At 43.5% G+C, this 18,383-nt stretch overlaps 1 protein-coding gene across 1 annotated transcript in view; it reads right to left on the bottom strand.

The window, feature by feature from the left end:
• Nucleotides 1-18,383, bottom strand: part of prex2 (phosphatidylinositol-3,4,5-trisphosphate-dependent Rac exchange factor 2) — a 221,707-nt gene that overhangs the window by 152,077 nt on the left and 51,247 nt on the right. The window contains 4 exon segments of the mRNA XM_064941020.1: nt 5,174-5,318; nt 6,215-6,364; nt 8,796-8,899; nt 9,169-9,302. Coding sequence (XP_064797092.1) covers nt 5,174-5,318; nt 6,215-6,364; nt 8,796-8,899; nt 9,169-9,302 — 533 coding nt within the window.

Raw genomic sequence — 18,383 nt, 5'->3', positions numbered from 1 at the left:
CACCAGTGGAATTCTGTGGTCTTCCTACACTGTTGCCACGTTCAAGACAACTGGGAACTGGGAAAATACGAGGTCAAATCATGACGTCGGTGATCTTCAGGTTGGAGCTCGAGACAGAGGCCCGAGTTGGTATTCGAGTTGGATGACTATTCAAAACGATTTTTCCTAGTCAGAGATTTTTCAGAGTTCACGGAAGTCAGAAGTCGGAGATTTCCGAGTTCCCAGTTGTTTTGAACGCGGCATGTCTTCCAAACTCCCAACTGGGAATCGAGTCACTGCAGAGCGAAGGGCTGGGGCAGGAGGGTGTGTGTGTGCGTGTGCGTGTGTGTGTGTGTGTGTGTGTGTGTGTGTGTGTGTGTGTGTGTGTGTGTGTGTGTGTGTGTGTGTGTGTGTGTGTGTGTGTGTGTGTGTGTGTGTGTGTGTGTGTGTGTGAGTAGGGAGTGAAGGACATGGCAGGGCTGTCGGGGTTGGACTGATCTCAGAGAGAAACAAATCTCCTGGTTTCTCTACTCTCCTCACGGCACACCTAGCTTCCTCCCTATCCTTCTCTCCCCCTTTCCTCCACCTCTTACCCACATTCTCTCTTTCCCCTCGCCCTCGCCCTTGCTCTCCCCTTCTCCTCCCTCTCATTCCACCTCCTATCTCCACTACCAGAGTGGACAGAGCCAGATGAGAAACCCCCCAGAATGGAGGATAGATTAGTCAACCCGTCAACCCCCTGTCACCCTGCCACAGAGAGAAGAACGGCCGGGAGTAATACCGGTCACTTACGCAGTGAATGGCAGCCTGGAACAGTTTCAATCTGCTCCCTGTCTGCATCCCAAAAGGCACACTATTCCCCATGGGCCCTGGTCAAAAGTAGTGTGCAGAATAAAGGGAATAGGGCGCTATTTGGGACGCGAACCACAGTCCACACTAGTTGACACTGAGTGGACCAAACAACGTGCTCTTTCCGTGACATAGACTGAGCGCAAGAAGAATCCAGGTGAAGGCTATGATCCCGTATCCATGTTGAATGGTAGTAGGTGCCAGGCGCACCTGGTTTGAATGTGTTTAAGAACTGCAACAATACTGGGTTTTTCACGCTCAACAGTTTCCCGTGTGTATCAAGGATGGTCGACCACACAGAGGACATGCAGCCAACTTGACACAACTGTGGGAGGCATTGGAGTCAACATGGGCCAGCATCCCTGTGGAACACTTTCAACACCTTGTGGAAAGGAAAGGCTAAGGGGATAGATAGCTTGTCAGTTGCAAAACAGAATGCATTCAACCGAAATGTGTCTTCCACATTTAACCCAACCCCTCTGAAACAGAGAGTCCATGCTTGACTAATTGAGGCTGTTCAGAGGGCAAAAGGGGGTGCAACTCACTATTAGGAAGGTGTTCCTAATGGTTTGTCCACTCCGTGTATATGCAGGCTTGATTTCAATGCATACCTACTTGTCTCAAGGCGTATAATACTATTGGTAAGCGGCACTAAGCAGGTTTATATTCAATACAGGAAGCAATAAACCTCAAGCTAAATATTTGTACTGAGTTTTTTTGTATTCTGTAAGTCTTGGCATGTTTACAAAAGACACAAAATAAACAATAACCTTACTGTAACAATACATTAGCAACACATTGCTCTAAAAACGTAAACCTGACATCACAAAAGAGGATTTGTTTACTAGTGAGCCCCATCTCTGACTGTGCATGTGTGCTTGTGCGTGTGTGTGTTACACATCTACAATGGAATGACAACTGCCTGAAGATGACCACCAGAAATGGTTTCTGTTGGATGTTATCTGATCACAGACCACAATTATACCCCAGAAATTAGAGAGGAGTTCAGAACTTGTAAATAAACTGGCATGCCTCAGCGAGACAGAGAGACTGAGAAAGAAAGAGACTCAGAACATCGGGGCGTTTCTCTCTCACATACCTCCACACACATACAGAGCTGTGACGCTAAACAGAAAACGATTGACACTGACCAAACAGGCTAGTAATCGTGGACATTTTGCTGATATTGTTCATTACGATAAACAACCTATAGGGCCCTATACGATAAACAACCTATAGGTGTCACGTTCTGACCTTAGTTCTGTTGTTATGTCTTTGTTTAGTATGGTCAGGGCGTGAGTTGGGTGGGTTGTCTATGTTCCTTTTTCTATGATTTGGGATTTCTGTGTTTGGCCTGGTATGGTTCTCAATTAGAGGCAGCTGTCAATCGTTGTCCCTGATTGAGAATCATACTTAGGGAGCCTGGTTTCACTTTTGAGTTGTGGGTGATTATTTTCCGTGTTAGTGTTTGTGCCACACGGGACTGTTTCGTTTGTTTCACTTTGTTATTTTGTATTATGTAGTATTCAGTTTTACATATTAAAATGGACACTTTCCATACTGCAAATTGGTCCGATATCTCTTACTCCTCGTCAGAAGAAGAAGATGAGCGTTACAATAGGGCCCTATATGATAAACAACCTATAGGGCCCTATATGATAAACAACCTATAGGGCCCTATACGATAAACAACCTATAGGGCCCTATACGATAAACAACCTATAGGGCCCTATATGATAAACAACCTATAGGGCCCTATATGATAAACAACCTATAGGGCCCTATATGATGAACAACCTATAGGGCCCTATACAATAAACAACTTATAGGGCCCTATACGATAAACAACCTATAGGGCCCTATACGATAAACAACCTATAGGGCCCTATACGATAAACAACCTATAAGGCCCTATACGATAAACAACCTATAGGGCCTATACGATGAACAACCTATAGGGCCCTATACGATAAACAACCTATAGGGCCCTATACGATAAACAACCTATAGGGCCCTATACGATAAACAACCTATAGGGCCCTGGTCAAATGTAGGGCACTATATAGGGAATAGGGTATTTTAGACTCATTCGATGTCTGTTTTTGGTACATCACGTGACAGCCGATTGTGTTTTGTAATGTCTAGGATTGCATTATATCACCAGAACAGGTCTATTGAATGTCCAGAAAGGGTTTGAGGAAGCACAGAGCTTTGACAAAGTGTTGTGGTTTATAAAGCCCTTATTAACGGTTACTTTGTGTGTAGTCGTGCTACTCTATGTTCAGTCCACTCACAAAGTATCCGGTCGATCAATAAGCTAGTCTAGAGTCACCAAATCATGTCAATGTATATCTCCTAATGGTCTGGCTACCCATGATCCAAGTTGGAAATATCTTGTGTGAACAGCCTCGGCTCCAAGCACTGTTCTCCATTATATGTTTGTAATCAATGAAATGAGACGAGATTGAACTGTTTTAGGGCATCACTTTAGTAAGGATTAAAGAGACATTGTTGACAGTGTTACGGTAGAGCATCCATGCTATAGGTGATTAAAGCTACATTGATGAAATCTGTCTGAAAAAGGAATGGAATTAAAATGTTTGGGGGGAAAGAGCCTTTGGTTTCATCACAAATAAAATCCTATTCCCTATATAGTGCACTACTTTTGACCAAGGCCTATAGGGTGCCACTTGGGACAGCCTTTATAAAGTTATTTCCTATCAACAGAAAGTGGATAACACAGAAATGTTTAGACTGTGACCCTAACTCAACATGGCTGGTGTTATGAGTGTAACCATTTGATATGAGACCACTAACACACTGTCTGGTCACACACACACACACACACACACACACACACACACACACACACACACACACACACACACACACACACACACACACACACACACACACACACCTCAGCGGAGACTTTAACAGTAATCCTGCTAGGCTCTGATCCTTCGTGCCAAATGGCACCCTATTCCCTACATGGTGCACTACTTTTGACCAGAGACCTATGGTCACTGGTCAAAAGTACCGCACTACATACGGAATAGGGTGACATTTGGGACGCACTGAGAGAGAGGTCAGCAGGAACCACAGAGGATATCACCCTGCGATTTATCACTGGCCAAGCAATGGCAATCCAGCACATACACACACACACACAAATACACACATGCTTTTTAGGGCATCACTTTAGTAAAGATTAAAAGAGACATTCTTGACAATGTTACGGTAGAGAACATGGACACACACACACACACACAGACAAATGCACGCACGCACGCGCGCACACACACACACACTCCGCCATCCGCACATAGCCAACCAATAATCCACAAATAAGAATCATAGTGAAAACCTGCTGGATTTCATTTCCCGTGACTGAACAGCCGGGGAACTGATCTCTGTTCAGCTAAAACACTGATGTTCTGCCCCCCCCCCCCCCCATCTTTCTTCCTTTACAAGTCTGGACAGATTTCAGATTGAGAGGAGGGATGGAGAGACTGATCCAGATTTAGGAGAGAAGGTATTAGGTGTTGATGGTATTACTCACTGAAATGTAGCGTTTCAATAGACACACTGTAGCTACTGTACTCTGTGTCATAGTAATGGTCATCTGTATAGAACTAGCTTCTGCCCGTCTGTCTGTAGCTGGATAATCCACCAACCAGAAGGAGTTATGTATTTTTCTAGGATTGTTCAGATCAGACATCATGACAATAGTACAGCTCAGCTCAAGTACATAAGTAGTAGATCCTGTAGATAGTGTAGATAGTGTAGATCCAATCCAGTCTGTGAAATTCACTACAGTGTCATCTCCCTCTGCCAGACATGCTGGTGTTTTCCTCTGAAGACTAGGGGACTTCCCACTCAGAGGGGAAGCCAATGCGAAGGGTTTTAGAACGTCAGAAATTGCATAAACGTGGCGTGAAAACCCCTCATTGGAGCCTACAGGAAACGATGCAGGCTACAGGAAACGATGCAGGCTACAGGAAACGATGCAGGCTACAGGAAACGATGCAGGCTACAGTGAGTGGCTGCCACAACTTTGGGACGTCCAACTCGGAAGCTCATGTGAACATTTTGGGAATGACGGCCACGCTTATTTTCGAGACATAAAACGCACCATCAACAAAACACTCACCAGACCAAACCTCAATTATCATTGGTCAGGATAACATAGGGTTATAGGGTGGGAGGTCTTCAGGGTGGGAGGCTTTCCTTCCCAGGAAACACAGACAGACAGAGCGATAGAGACACACACACACCAACACAGAAAAAAACAAATGCAGACACCCACCTGTATGAGAGAGAGGAGCTAGACAGATCAGCCTACCTTCCCAGGAAGCACTTGGGGAATGTGGTGAGCTTGCGTTTCCTGTCCTTGATGAGGTGTCCCTGCTTAGTCATCAGGTGATAGAGCTTCTCTCCTTTCTCTGACACCATCACCCACGTGTCCTGCTCCATCCCCAGCCTCAACGCTAGAGGGAAGGAAAGAGAGAACGGGATAGGAGGCGACAGTCAACATTCAAGCCAAAGGAGTACTGTTTCCTATTGGTACAGATGCGGTCCAATATACTGTCTCCCTTTCATGATTCACTATTTCTTCTAAAATAAGTTGAAATTGAATAACAACTTTTTTTGTTTGACTTATAACTGCACAGGACAAAAAAATAAAAAAAATATCTCAATGGAAATTTAGATTTTTCATTTCAAAGCCAAAAATGCCCTGGACTAAATAATTCAAAATTCTAATTAATTTGGTTTGTTTATGTGTAATTTATCACACCTGTTGTAAGTAGCAGGTGCCTACAGGGTAAAAACAGCCGTTCAACCAGTTTTGAAAAGAGAAAACAGAACATTCTGCTCCATTGCACTGTAAAGTGCCAGAGTGCAAATATATTGGAGTACATGTGTATATGTATCCAGACATAGAAAGAGCATACTGCCTACCAATCCATCTCATTTCTCTTCTCACATTAAAGTAGCATATCACACCCTGGTGCTGAAACACTACAGGAGGAGAGGCAGGAGGAGGAAGAGGGAGAGCAGGAGGAAGAGCAGTAGTAGCAGGTGGAAAAGCAGGAAGAGAGAGGGAAGGGGGAGGAGGACGAGCAAGAGGATAGAAATAGACTTAACAGAAGACATCTTGTGTTAGAAAAATAGCTCAGTTTTATTCATTCTACCTGCAAGTCTAGTTCTTGTGCCCGAGTATCTTAGATAGGAGGATATACTGACATCCACAAAGGTTTCCAAAATGTCACAACTTGGGATATATTATGGCACACACACACACACACACACACACACACACACACACACACACACACACACACACACACACACACACAGTATCAGATACTATATGGCTACTAACTTTTTCTCCTCTCCCTCTCTTTGAGGATAGCCTCCAGCCACTCCTGTTTCTCCTCTGGGGTCTTGGCCATGCACACAAACCACTTGTTCTTGGCTGTGTTGTGGATCTTCCAGCCGTTGTTCACTATGTTCCCGCTGCTGTGGTAATCCGCTGCAAACCAAGAGACACACAAACACAACACACTTAGCACGCGTCCCAAATATGCACTATTATTATTATTCCCACGTAGTGCACTATTCTTGACCAGAACTGGCACCCTATTCCCTATATTGTGCACTTCTATGGGCCCTGGTTGAAGTAGTGCACTACATAGGGAATAGGGTGTCATCAGTGACGCAGCCTCAGAGACAAGGCCACAGTCCTTCACTCCTCTTATACCATGGCCCCTCAACTTAAGGATCCTAAGGGTTGGAGCAATGGCTTCACTTCTGTTGTGGCCCTCTGGTGTCTTATACGAGTTCTGGGATTTCTTCTAGACTGTTTGTTTGAAATAGAGGACTATCCATCTCTCAGCAACTGTATCCATTCCAGAATGGGTGTACTTTAGGTGTAAACAGAGCAGAGTGGACCCCTGGTAGGCTGGTAGAGAGCTCCTGGGGACCAGACCTAAATGAGATGGACCACATGAAACCGAGCCAATCGATCATCCAATGAAACACTCCAGAGGGGCCTCCATGATTAGACTGATTACAGGGCGATGGTGGGTTCCACTCGGGAACACGGAATCTGGATTACGGACTCTGGAATCTGGAGTCGAGAATGTGGAAAAGGAATCTGTCATCTCCATTGTCATAGTTTCATGCACAGGCTAAAAGCACAGTGGTAGCAGCTATCTCATTACTAGTCCATTATCAATCCCACCGTAGGTTCAGGATGAGGCCTTTGGCAGAACCGACAAGAATAACTCGGGTCATTTCACATTAGCTCAATACCAGAGTACTTCCCTTCTGGAATGTCAATAAAACCTGCTTCCTTTGTTCCGTTGACTACTTGAAGGATTTATGACGATTTTCTTTGCACAGTTTGGCAGCACTTTATGCCTATCGACTGCTAGACCTTTTAGCAAGAATGAGCTAATGTCACATCACTCATCCAGAAACAGAGGGAAGGAGAGATTAAATGGAATTTACAAATCCTATCCCACTCTCCTAGATCCTCTGGAGCACATGTGTGTGAGTGACAGAGGCAGAATCCTCTGCTTCTCCGTGTGTGTGTTTGAATCATATTGTTGGTGGCCTTGGCAGGCGTACAGTGGAGAAGACGTACAGCCGCGAATGAGACGTAGATATAACCGACGTCGGTCAATTAGTTGTTTAAAAACTGAAAAATAACCAAAATGTGGATTAATCGCTCAGCACTATTGTCTGCTATAATTCTGCTTACAGGTCCTTTAGTTCCTTTATCTCAACATTTTGAAACAACACTACACTGGTTCCAAAAGGGTTCTTCAGCTGTCCCAATAGGAGAACCCTTTTTGGTTCCAGGTAGAACCATTTTGGGTTCTAGGTAGAGCCCTCTGTGGAAAGGGTTCTACACTGAACCCAAAACAGTTCTACTTGGAACCTAAAAAGTTTCTCCTGGAACCAACAAGGGTTCTCCAAACGGTTCTCCTATGGGGACAGCCGAAGAACCCTTTTAGGTTCTAGAAAGCACCTTTTTTTCTAAGAGTGTAGACTGTGTTATGGCTCTGTGTGCAGTAGACTATAAAATCTAAGTAGGCTGTAAATTAAAACACTCCTCATCCATCACTGATTGACATTTCATACACTTGGCTGGGAGGGCATCTAACCCGATCGACTGGGTCGCCATCTGAATTGATTAACTGTCAAAACAGGAAATAGAGATCTGAGATCTCAAGAGCTTCTGGAAAACAAAAAACCCAAATAAAATAAAAATACATGTTTTATTGTCACATACACCAGATAGTTGGGGTCAGCCATAGTAGTATGGCACGCCCCTGGAGCAAATTAGGGTCAAGTGCCTTGCTCAAGCGCACAGACAGATTCTTCACCTTGTCGGCTCAGGTATTCAACACAGCAGCCTTTTGGTTATTAGCCCGACGCTCTAACCGCTAGGCTACCTGCCGCCGAATAACAAACACAACCCTAAAGGGTTCTGAATTCCAAATGGTACCCTATTCTCTCTTACAGTGCACTACCTTTGACCCGAGCCCTATGTACCCTTCTCAAAATGATTGCACTATGTAGAGAACAGGGTACCATTTAGGATGCACAAAGTATGAAGCAAGAACAGTACAAATGTGTTCTGATCCGTGGAGACAAAATCAATCCATCCAAACAGCAAATTGGGAACAATGAGTTGCCGCACCAAAAAGTGAATTGATTGTCTTCATGAAGAAATACAGATTGTCGGCTGTACATGGAGATAACGAATCCACTTTCGAGAGCAGAAATACTGCAATAAAGGTGACTTGTTGTTAGTGCAGAGTTTCCTCCCGAGCACTGGATGGTAGCTGGGTTGCGAACTAGGATAAGGGTTGCATCTCAAATAGGACACTTATCTAGGGGACAGGGTGCCGTTTGAGACACCCCCCGAGTGACCCGTTAGCGGTAGAACTCACCTGTTCCGTCATCTACGTTCTCCACCTCCATCACCTCGGTGTTGATTCTTCCTCTGAACAGGTAACGCGGCCCCTCTGTAGCTGCCTTGCTGTTTTTTAAACGCCTGGGGACAACATCGAAGCCAACTTAACATCGTCTCGTCACACAAGGCATGGCAACACACAGAAACGGGTAGATACCTGGGCTAGCGAACTATACAAGGCCCTTCTGGCTAATGAAACGACACACAGATGGGGACAGATAGAAAGTAGCTGTTGCTGCTTAAAGTCTCTCGACAAGCCTACGCTAAGGGGAAACCAAGTTGTCAGAGAGAGAGAGAGAGAGAGAGAGAGAGAGAGAGAGAGAGAGAGAAGTGTGGCAGTCCGGTCCCACCTGTTTTTCTTCTTGCAGTAGACCAGCAGGTTGTCGAAGAGGAAGAAGATGCGTTCCTGGATGTTACCCGCTGAGATCTTCAGCAGGACTCCATGCATCAACATCTCTGTACACGTGTCTGTTATATTGGAACCCTGGGAAGAGACGCACAGTGGTGTCGATACGGTGTAGACTTAGTTACTCGACCAGGCCAGAGGATCCACCCGTTCCGTTGGTCCTCGTCAGTGTTCTGCTGTAATAGTGTGGCGACTGGTGAAATATGTAGCCCGCCACATATTATACAGTGAATGGTTGATTGTGTGTCCATTATGCGTTGAACTACGTGATCACAGGATTGTGTTTGTCTGGAGGGTTTTGCTGCGTGGCCGCCATGACATAGGACACTACTATGCACTATGCCTAACAGTGTATGCATGCAGTACACAGTCGCTCCTTAGGTAGTTCAATTCACTATGCATGGCCTTTCTCTGAATGCCTTTCCTGGTCTGTCTCTTAAGGGGTCTGTAAAAACACAACACACTTCCTCAGCTTTAGATTGACTGGGGACTTGAAAGAATAGAGCTGTTACTACTGTATAATAACATCCTACCAAGTCCCACCATGTGGATATGTGACTACGTCCCAAATGGCACCCTATTCTCTATACAGTGCACGGCTTTTGACAAGAGCCTACAGCAGTAGTCGTGCACGATGTAGGGAATAGGGTGCGATAAACTCCACAGCCCTTCTCCTTACCTTGACAACTATGTTGGGAATGATCCACCCTGCCTGTCAGATCTAAATATAACTCCCGGAACGAGCAGAGCCAGACAATATGCTAAACATTTCCTCCTGCTGAGGAACTCATTCTCTCTCTCTCTCTCTCTTTCCTCCATCTTTATCTACCTTTATCGCTCTCTTTCCTCCATCTTTATCTACCTTTATCGCTCTCTTTCCTCCATCTTTATCTACCTTTATCGCTCTCTTTCCTCCATCTTCATCTACCTTTATCGCTCTCTTTCCTCCATCTTCATCTACCTTTATCGCTCTCTTTCCTCCATCTTTATCTACCTTTATCGCTCTCTTTCCTCCATCTTTATCTACCTTTATCGCTCTCTTTCCTCCATCTTTATCTACCTTTATCGCTCTCTTTCCTCCATCTTTATCTACCTTTATCGCTCTCTTTCCTCCATCTTTATCTACCTTTATCGCTCTCTTTCCTCCATCTTTATCTCTTTATCGCTCTCTTTCCTCCATCTTTATCTACCTTTATCGCTCTCTTTCCTCCATCTTTATCTACCTTTATCGCTCTCTTTCCTCCATCTTTATCTACCTTTATCGCTCTCTTTCCTCCATCTTTATCTACCTTTATCGCTCTCTTTCCTCCATCTTCATCTACCTTTATCGCTCTCTTTCCTCCATCTTTATCTACCTTTATCGCTCTCTTTCCTCCATCTTTATCTACCTTTATCGCTCTCTTTCCTCCATCTTCATCTACCTTTGTCGCTCTCTTTCCTCCATCTTCATCTATCTTTATCGCTCTCTTTCCTCCATCTTTATCTACCTTTATCGCTCTCTTTCCTCCATCTTTATCTACCTTAATCGCTCTCTTTCCTCCATCTTTATCTACCTTTATCGCTCTCTTTCCTCCATCTTTATCTACTTTAATCGCTCTCTTTCCTCCATCTTTATCTACCTTTATCGCTCTCTTTCCTCCATCTTCATCTATCTTTATCGCTCTCTTTCCTCCATCTTTACCTACCTTTATCGCTCTCTTTCCTCCATCTTTATCTACCTTTATCGCTCTCTTTCCTCCATCTTCATCTATCTTTATCGCTCTCTTTCCTCCATCTTTATCTACCTTTATCGCTCTCTTTCCCTCTTTTCTTTTTGACAACTCGCTGGTCCACTACCTCTCTCCTCCTTTCCGTTCCGCTCCCTCATCCATCTTTCTCAGAGTACTTCTTCCTTGCCCAAGGCCAGGTGAGGTGTTGATTTCTAGCAGTGGAGGCCAGCCCAGCTGAATGCCACTGCCACCGGTCCAGACTACACACTAATCCTCAACTTCCTGTCCACTGGAACACCTCCTGTGAGAGAACAGTCCAAGTCTGCTTTCAAAATGGCTCCCTATGTAGTGCACTACTTCTGTATTTGTCTCACTTGCTGTGTTCTACTCTCTCTCTCTCTCTCTCTCTCCCCTCACTCTCTCCAGCCCACAGCTGTTCCATAGAAAGGCTATTGAGTGAGTAGTGGGGCCTGAAGTCTAAACAACACTTCACAGTCCACGGTCTGTTTCATCTAACTCTCATTCCCCTCTTTTAACTGTCAGAGGAGTGCCAGACATAATAAAAGAAGAGAAAGTGAGCGAGTGAAAAGAGAGAGAGAGAGAAACAGCATACAGTACACCTTCAGAATGTATTCACACCCTTTGACTTCATCCACTTTGTGTTACAGCCTGAATTCAAAACGGAATATATAAATATACTTTTCCTCTCAGCCACCTACACACAAAACCCCAATAATGACAAAGTGAAAACATGTTTTCAGAAACTTTAGCAAATTTACTGACAACGAAATACAGAAATATCTCATTTACAATAGTATTCACACTCCTGAGTCAATACTATGTAGAAGCACCTTTGGCAGTGATTACAGCTGTGAGTCTTTCTGGGTAAGCCTTTAAGAGCTTTCCATACATGGATTGTGCTACCATATTTGCCCATTATTCTTTTCAAAATTCTTCAAGCTCTGTCAAATTGATTGTCGATCATTGCTAGACAAACATTTCCAGGTCTTGCTATAGATTTAAGTAGATTTATCCAATTAATCTATAGATTTATCCAATTTGTGGGAGGGGCTTCAGGAAACATGGGATGAAATCTCTTCAGATAACCTCAACAAATTGACAACTAGAATGCCAACGGTCTGCAAGGCTGTAATTGCGGCAAATGGAGGATTCTTTGATGAAAGCAAAGTTTGAAGGACAGGAATTATTATTTCAATTAAAAAGCATTATTTGTAACCTTGTCAACATCTTGACTATACTTCCTATTCATTTTGCAACTCATTTCATGTACAGTGGCAAGAACAATTATGTGAACCCTTTGGAATTACCTGGATTTCTGCATAAATTAGTCATAAAATTTGTTCTGATCTTCATCTTCACAATAGACAAACACAGTGTGTTTAAACTAATAACACACAAATTATTGTATTTTTATTATGTATATTGAATATATAATTTAAACATTCACAGTGTAGGTTGGGAAAAGTATGTGAACCCATGACTTTTCCAAAAGTTAATTGAGTCAGGAGTCAGCTAACCTGGAGTCCAATCAATGAGATAGTGGAGATGTTGGTTAGAGCTGCCCTGCCTTCACAAGAAGCATTGCCTGATGTGAACCATGCCTCGAACAAAAGAGCTCCCAGAAGACCTAAGATTAAGAATGGTTGACTTGCATGAAGCTGGAAAAGGTTACAAAAGTATCTCTAAAATCCTTGATGTTCATCAGTCCACAGTAAAACAAATTGTCTATAAATGGAGAAAGTTCAGCACTGTTGCTACTCTCCCTAGGAGTGGCCATCCAGCAAAGATGACTGCAAGAGCACAGCGCAGAATGCTTGATGAGGTTAAGAAGAATGCTAGTGTCAGCTAAAGACTTACAGAACTCTCTGGAACATGCTAACATGTTTGTTGAGGGCTGATAGTTGTCACCCACTTCCCTTGAAAAATAGTTTGCCCTACAGCCAGTTCTGTCGAATCAAAAGAATTTGCAAAAAACAATCAGATTTCGACAGAAATATGGCTGAGACGCAAAGAAAGTTCAAGGAGAGGGGCTACAAAAATGATCAGATTATTATTGCCATTGAGAAAATTCAAAACAAAACGAGACATGACCTTTTTCAAGGTCAGTCTCGCAAAAAGACGCATTCTTGTGTTCTAACTAACCGCTATTCAAACAAATTAAGGGAATTGTTCACAAACATTGGCACATCCTAAAATCATGATTACAGACACCTGTGTCTTTTGACACTATATAAACGAGTAATCCCGCAGTGTTTGTGATTATACCCTGATGAAGACAGCTTGGCTGTCGAAACGTTGGTAATTCAATTTTTGCATCTGAGCTCCTAGAGTGTGCGGCTCTCTTTAATTCTTATTTTCAAGTTTTCTACTCCACTAACCAGCACCTCTCCTAAATAGGTGTGCGTTTCTTTTTCTTCTAGATCGTTCATGGGAGGACACCACGGAAGAAGCCACTGCTGAAGTTCGCAAAAGTGCACCTGGGTGTTCCACAGCGCTTCTGGCAAAATATTCTGTGGACAGATGAAACTAAAGTTGAGATGTTTGGAAGGAACACAACACTACGTGTGGAGAAACAAAAGGCACAGCACACCAACTTCAAAACCTCATCCCAACTGTAAAGTTTGGTGGAGGGAGCATCATGGTTTGGGGCTGCTTTGCTACCTCAGGCCCTGGACAGCTAGCGATCATCGACGGAAAAATTAATTCCCAAGTCTATCAAAACATCTTGCAGGAGAATGTTAAGCTGTCTGCCAATTGAAGCTTAACCGAAGTTGGGTGATGCAACAGGACAATGGCCCAAAACACAGAAGTAAATCAACAACAGAATGGCTTCAACAGAAGAAAATATGCACCTTCTGGAGTGGCCCAGTCAGAGTCCTGACCTCAACCCAATGCTGTGACATGACTTCGAGAGCATTTCACACCAGACATCCTAAGAATATTGCTGAACTGAAACAGTTTTGTAAAGATGAATGGTCCAAAATTCCTCCTGCCATTTGTGAAGGTCTGATCTTCAACTACAGAAAACTTTTGTTTGAGGTTATTGCTGCCAAAGGAGGGTCAACCAGTTATTAAATCCAAGGGTTCACATACTTTTCCCACCCTAGACTGTAAATGCTTACACGGTGTGTTCAGTAAAGACGTAATGAAAACGTATAATTGTTTGTGTGTTATTAGTTTAACTAGACTGTGTTTGTCAATTGTTGTGACCTAGATGGAGATCAGATTACATTTCATGACCCATTTCTGCAGCAATCCAGGTAATTCCAAAGGGTTCAAATACTTTTTCTTGCCACTGTATGTTTTCATGGAAAACAAGGACATTTCTAAGTGACCCTAACATTTGAACGGTAGTGTAAGTTAAAACTAACTCGGCTCTCGGAAACATTCACTCTTTTCTTGGTTAGCAACTCCAGTGTAGATTTAGCCTTGTGTTTTAGGTTATTGTCCTGCTGAAAGGTGAATTCATCTCCCAGTGTCTGGTATAAAGCAGACTGAACCAAGTTTCCTCTAGGATTTTGCCTGTGCTTAGCTCCATTTAATTTATTTTTGTATCCTGAAAAACTCCCAAGTCCTGAACTATTAAAAGCATACCCATAACATGATCCAGCCACCACCATGCTTGAAAATATGGAGAGTGGTACTCAGTGATGTGGTGTATTGGATTTGACCCAAACATAACACTTTGTATTCAAGACCAAGTTAATTGCTTTGCCACATTTTTTGCAGTGTTACTTTAGTGCCTTGTTGCAAACAGGATGCATATTTTGAAATGTTTTTATTCTGCACAGCCTTCCTTCTTTTTACTCTGTCAATTAGGTTAGTATTGTGGAGTAACTACATTGTTGATCCACCCTCAGTTTGCTCCCATCACGGCCATTAAACTCTCTGTAACCATTGGCCTCATGGTGAAATCCCTGAGCACATTCTTTCCTCTCCGGTAACTTTTAGGATCTTTGTAGTGACTGGGTGTATTGATACACCATCCAAAGTGTAATTAATAACTTCACCGTGCTCAAAGGGATAGTCAATGTCTGCTTTAAGTTTTCGGGTTTTGGACATTACTATTACCACTTCCAAACTGAGACCCAAGAGACCGGGTGACACAGCACAGACATAGAAGCCTTGACCAATGGGCAATCATCGTCGTGGCAACCGCTGGCAGCCATCGCTCTGTTGACCACTGTGGTCCCTCGCCCTATCCTGTCTGAGTCCCAAATGGCACCCTCTCTCTATATAGTGCATTACTTTTGACCAGACCTCTATGGGAATCCCTATAGGGCCCTGATCAAAAGTAGTGCACTACATAGGGAGTCGGGTGCTATTTGGGACGTAACTTAACTCTCTCTCCCACGGCAGGGTCGGTGAACCTGGCTGCCATGGTGACCCAAGGGCACACAGATGCAAAGAAGGTTCTACACTAACGAGCTATCAGCCGCGACCTGGAAGCGACAGAGGAAAAACTGACTGAGGCCGTTCAGCTGGCCCTCCCTCCCTCTCTCCATTCTTCAAACACCCACACATAGAAATACAAGACATTTCTCTCCTTCTCTCTGTTCTCCCTTTTCCTTCATCTGCCTTTGTCTTTGGTCTCTCTCCATTTCTCCCCTCACCCTCTCTTTCTCAATCTGCTCCCCCCTCTCTTTTGCTCTGTCTCTCCCTCTGCCTTTCAGTTTTTTCTCTCTCCTAGGCCCGTCTAATAGAGAACAGTGTCTGGCTTGTAGAGTAGTGACCTGCTCCAGAATTACCTAATGTTTATAATTAATAAAAGCTATTGAGGAAACCACGGAACAGCTCTAAGACCATGGCGTGCAAACGTCATGCTACTCCACCCTTTTCCTGAAACACATTACACTTCTGTGTGTGTGTGTGTGTGTGTGTGTGTGTGTGTGTGTGTGTGTGTGTGTGTGTGTGTGTGTGTGTGTGTGTGTGTGTGTGTGTGTGTGTGTGTGTGTGTGTGTGTGTGTGTGTGTGTTGTTATTTTCCCAATTTGCAGTAACACTCTGACAAATAGCCATTGACGAACCAGAACCTCTAAAGGCTAAACCAGACACTTGGATTCTCTTCCAAAAGGTCAGTCTGTGCTTAACAAAAATTCTGTTGTGTTAAAGACAGAAGAGATTGTCCTAGAACACCATGTCCAACAAACAGTTTGAGTCTCATCAAGTTCACTTCCTTTCAGTCTTTCAGTGCGAGTGCATCCCAAATGGCACCCTGTTCCCTATATAGTGTGCTTCTGCTCAAAAGTAGTGCGCTCTAAGAGAGAATAGGGTGCCATTTGGGACTTATATAGAGGTTTGTATGACAAAGTTACCCCTGCCACAAACGTAAATGTTTAGAATGTCCCTCTCCTGCTAAATGGGTTTAACAGGGCAGAAAGATTAAGCCAGTGTCAAAATGTGTCTGCATCCGTCCGCAAAAGAAAAAAACTAAATGAATCTGAGTCACGATCATTTTATTTCAGGCTGCGTCTGTCTTTTATAAGAAGACATTCCAGTTACATTTTCCTCATAAAATATTATCCAACTGTTTCTGATTCTGTGGTGTGTTTTGTTGTGACCCAGGGCTTAGTTTCTGAATGGCACCCTATCCCTACATAGTGCACTACGTTTGACCAGAGCCCAATGGGAATCCCTTTGGGGCCTGGTCAAAAGTAGTGCACTATAACGAGAAGAGGGTGCCATTTGTGATGCAACCCGGAAAGCCTGGCAGGCCTACATGCACAGTTGACACTAACAACACACCCTGTTGTCAACAAGTCCCGTAAAACAACACAGAGGCACGGAGCTGACCTCTCTGGACAGATCTGGAAAATCTAGAACCCTTTTTATCATAACCAATCAAAACCACAGCACAGCCATCTTTATCATAACTGATCAAAACCACAGCACAGCCATCTTTATCATAACTGATCAAAACCACAGCACAGCCATCTTTATCATTTCAAAACCACAGCCCAGCCATCTTTATCATAACTGATCAAAACCACAGCCCAGCCATCTTTATCATAACTGATCAGCCATCTTTATCATAACTGATCAAAACCACCATCTTTATCAAACGGATCAAAACAGCACAGCCATCTTTATCATAACTGATCAAAACCACACAGCCATCTTTATCATAACGGATCAAAACCACAGCACAGCCATCTTTATCATAACATCAAAACCACAGCACAGCCATCTTTATCATAACTGATCAAAACCACAGCACAGCCATCTTTATCATAACTGATCAAAACCACAGCACAGCCATCTTTATCATAACTGATCAAAACCACAGCACAGCCATCTTTATCATAACTGATCAAAACCACAGCCCAGCCATCTTTATCATAACTGATCAAAACCACAGCACAGCCATCTTTATCATAACTGATCAAAACCACAGCCATCTTTATCATAACTGATCAAAACCACAGCCATCTTTATCATAACTGATCAAAACCACAGCACAGCCATCTTTATCATAACTGATCAAAACCACAGCACAGCCATCTTTATCATAACTGATCAAAACCACAGCACAGCCATCTTTATCATAACTGATCAAAACCACAGCCCAGCCATCTTTATCATAACTGATCAAAACCACAGCACAGCCATCTTTATCATAACTGATCAAAACCACAGCCCAGCCATCTTTATCATAACTGATCAAAACCACAGCCATCTTTATCATAACTGATCAAAACCACAGCACAGCCATCTTTATCATAACTGATCAAAACCACAGCCCAGCCATCTTTATCATAACTGATCAAAACCACAGCCCAGCCATCTTTATCATAACTGATCAAAACCACGCACAGCTGATCAAAATCATGGTAATCAAAACATGACTCTTCAAAATGAAGCTGACTCTCTGACAAGGGCCTAGTTTTGTTAAGAAGCCTTCTTTCAGCACTGGATGATCCATGTCTTGGGCACTCTCTGTGACTCTCTGTGAATCTCTGTGACTCTCTGTGACTCTCTGTGACTCTCTGTGACTCTCCATGACTCTGAATGTATCCCAAATTGCATCCCTATTCCTCATAAAGCGCACTTCTTTTGACCAGAGCCCTGGTCATCACCTGTCATTATAAAGGTACACATGCCACTGTGTATTATACACTATATTGTAAGGGCTGTATTTGCTGGTGTCTAACCCACCTCCCAGCTCTCAATGTGGGACAGGCACTCCTCTAGCGCCTTTACTTTCTCCAGTATAACACAGTATGATGGAGATCATGTTTAATAATGATTAGGATCATGTTTGAGATGATAATGTCTCACCTCCCATCCATCTAGATGGTTGGTAGAGCAAGGCTCCAGGATAGTGGGTTCAATTCCCGGACCACCCAAACGTAGAAAATGTACGCATCGCTTTGGATAAAAACGTCTGCTAAATGGCATATATTATATACCTGTATATTGTGTACTATATA

Source organism: Oncorhynchus masou, chromosome 28, assembly GCF_036934945.1.
Source record: "Oncorhynchus masou masou isolate Uvic2021 chromosome 28, UVic_Omas_1.1, whole genome shotgun sequence".
NCBI lineage: Eukaryota > Metazoa > Chordata > Actinopteri > Salmoniformes > Salmonidae > Oncorhynchus > Oncorhynchus masou.
Note: the sequence above shows the minus strand (reverse complement) of the source record. Positions and strands in the feature narration are given on the sequence as shown.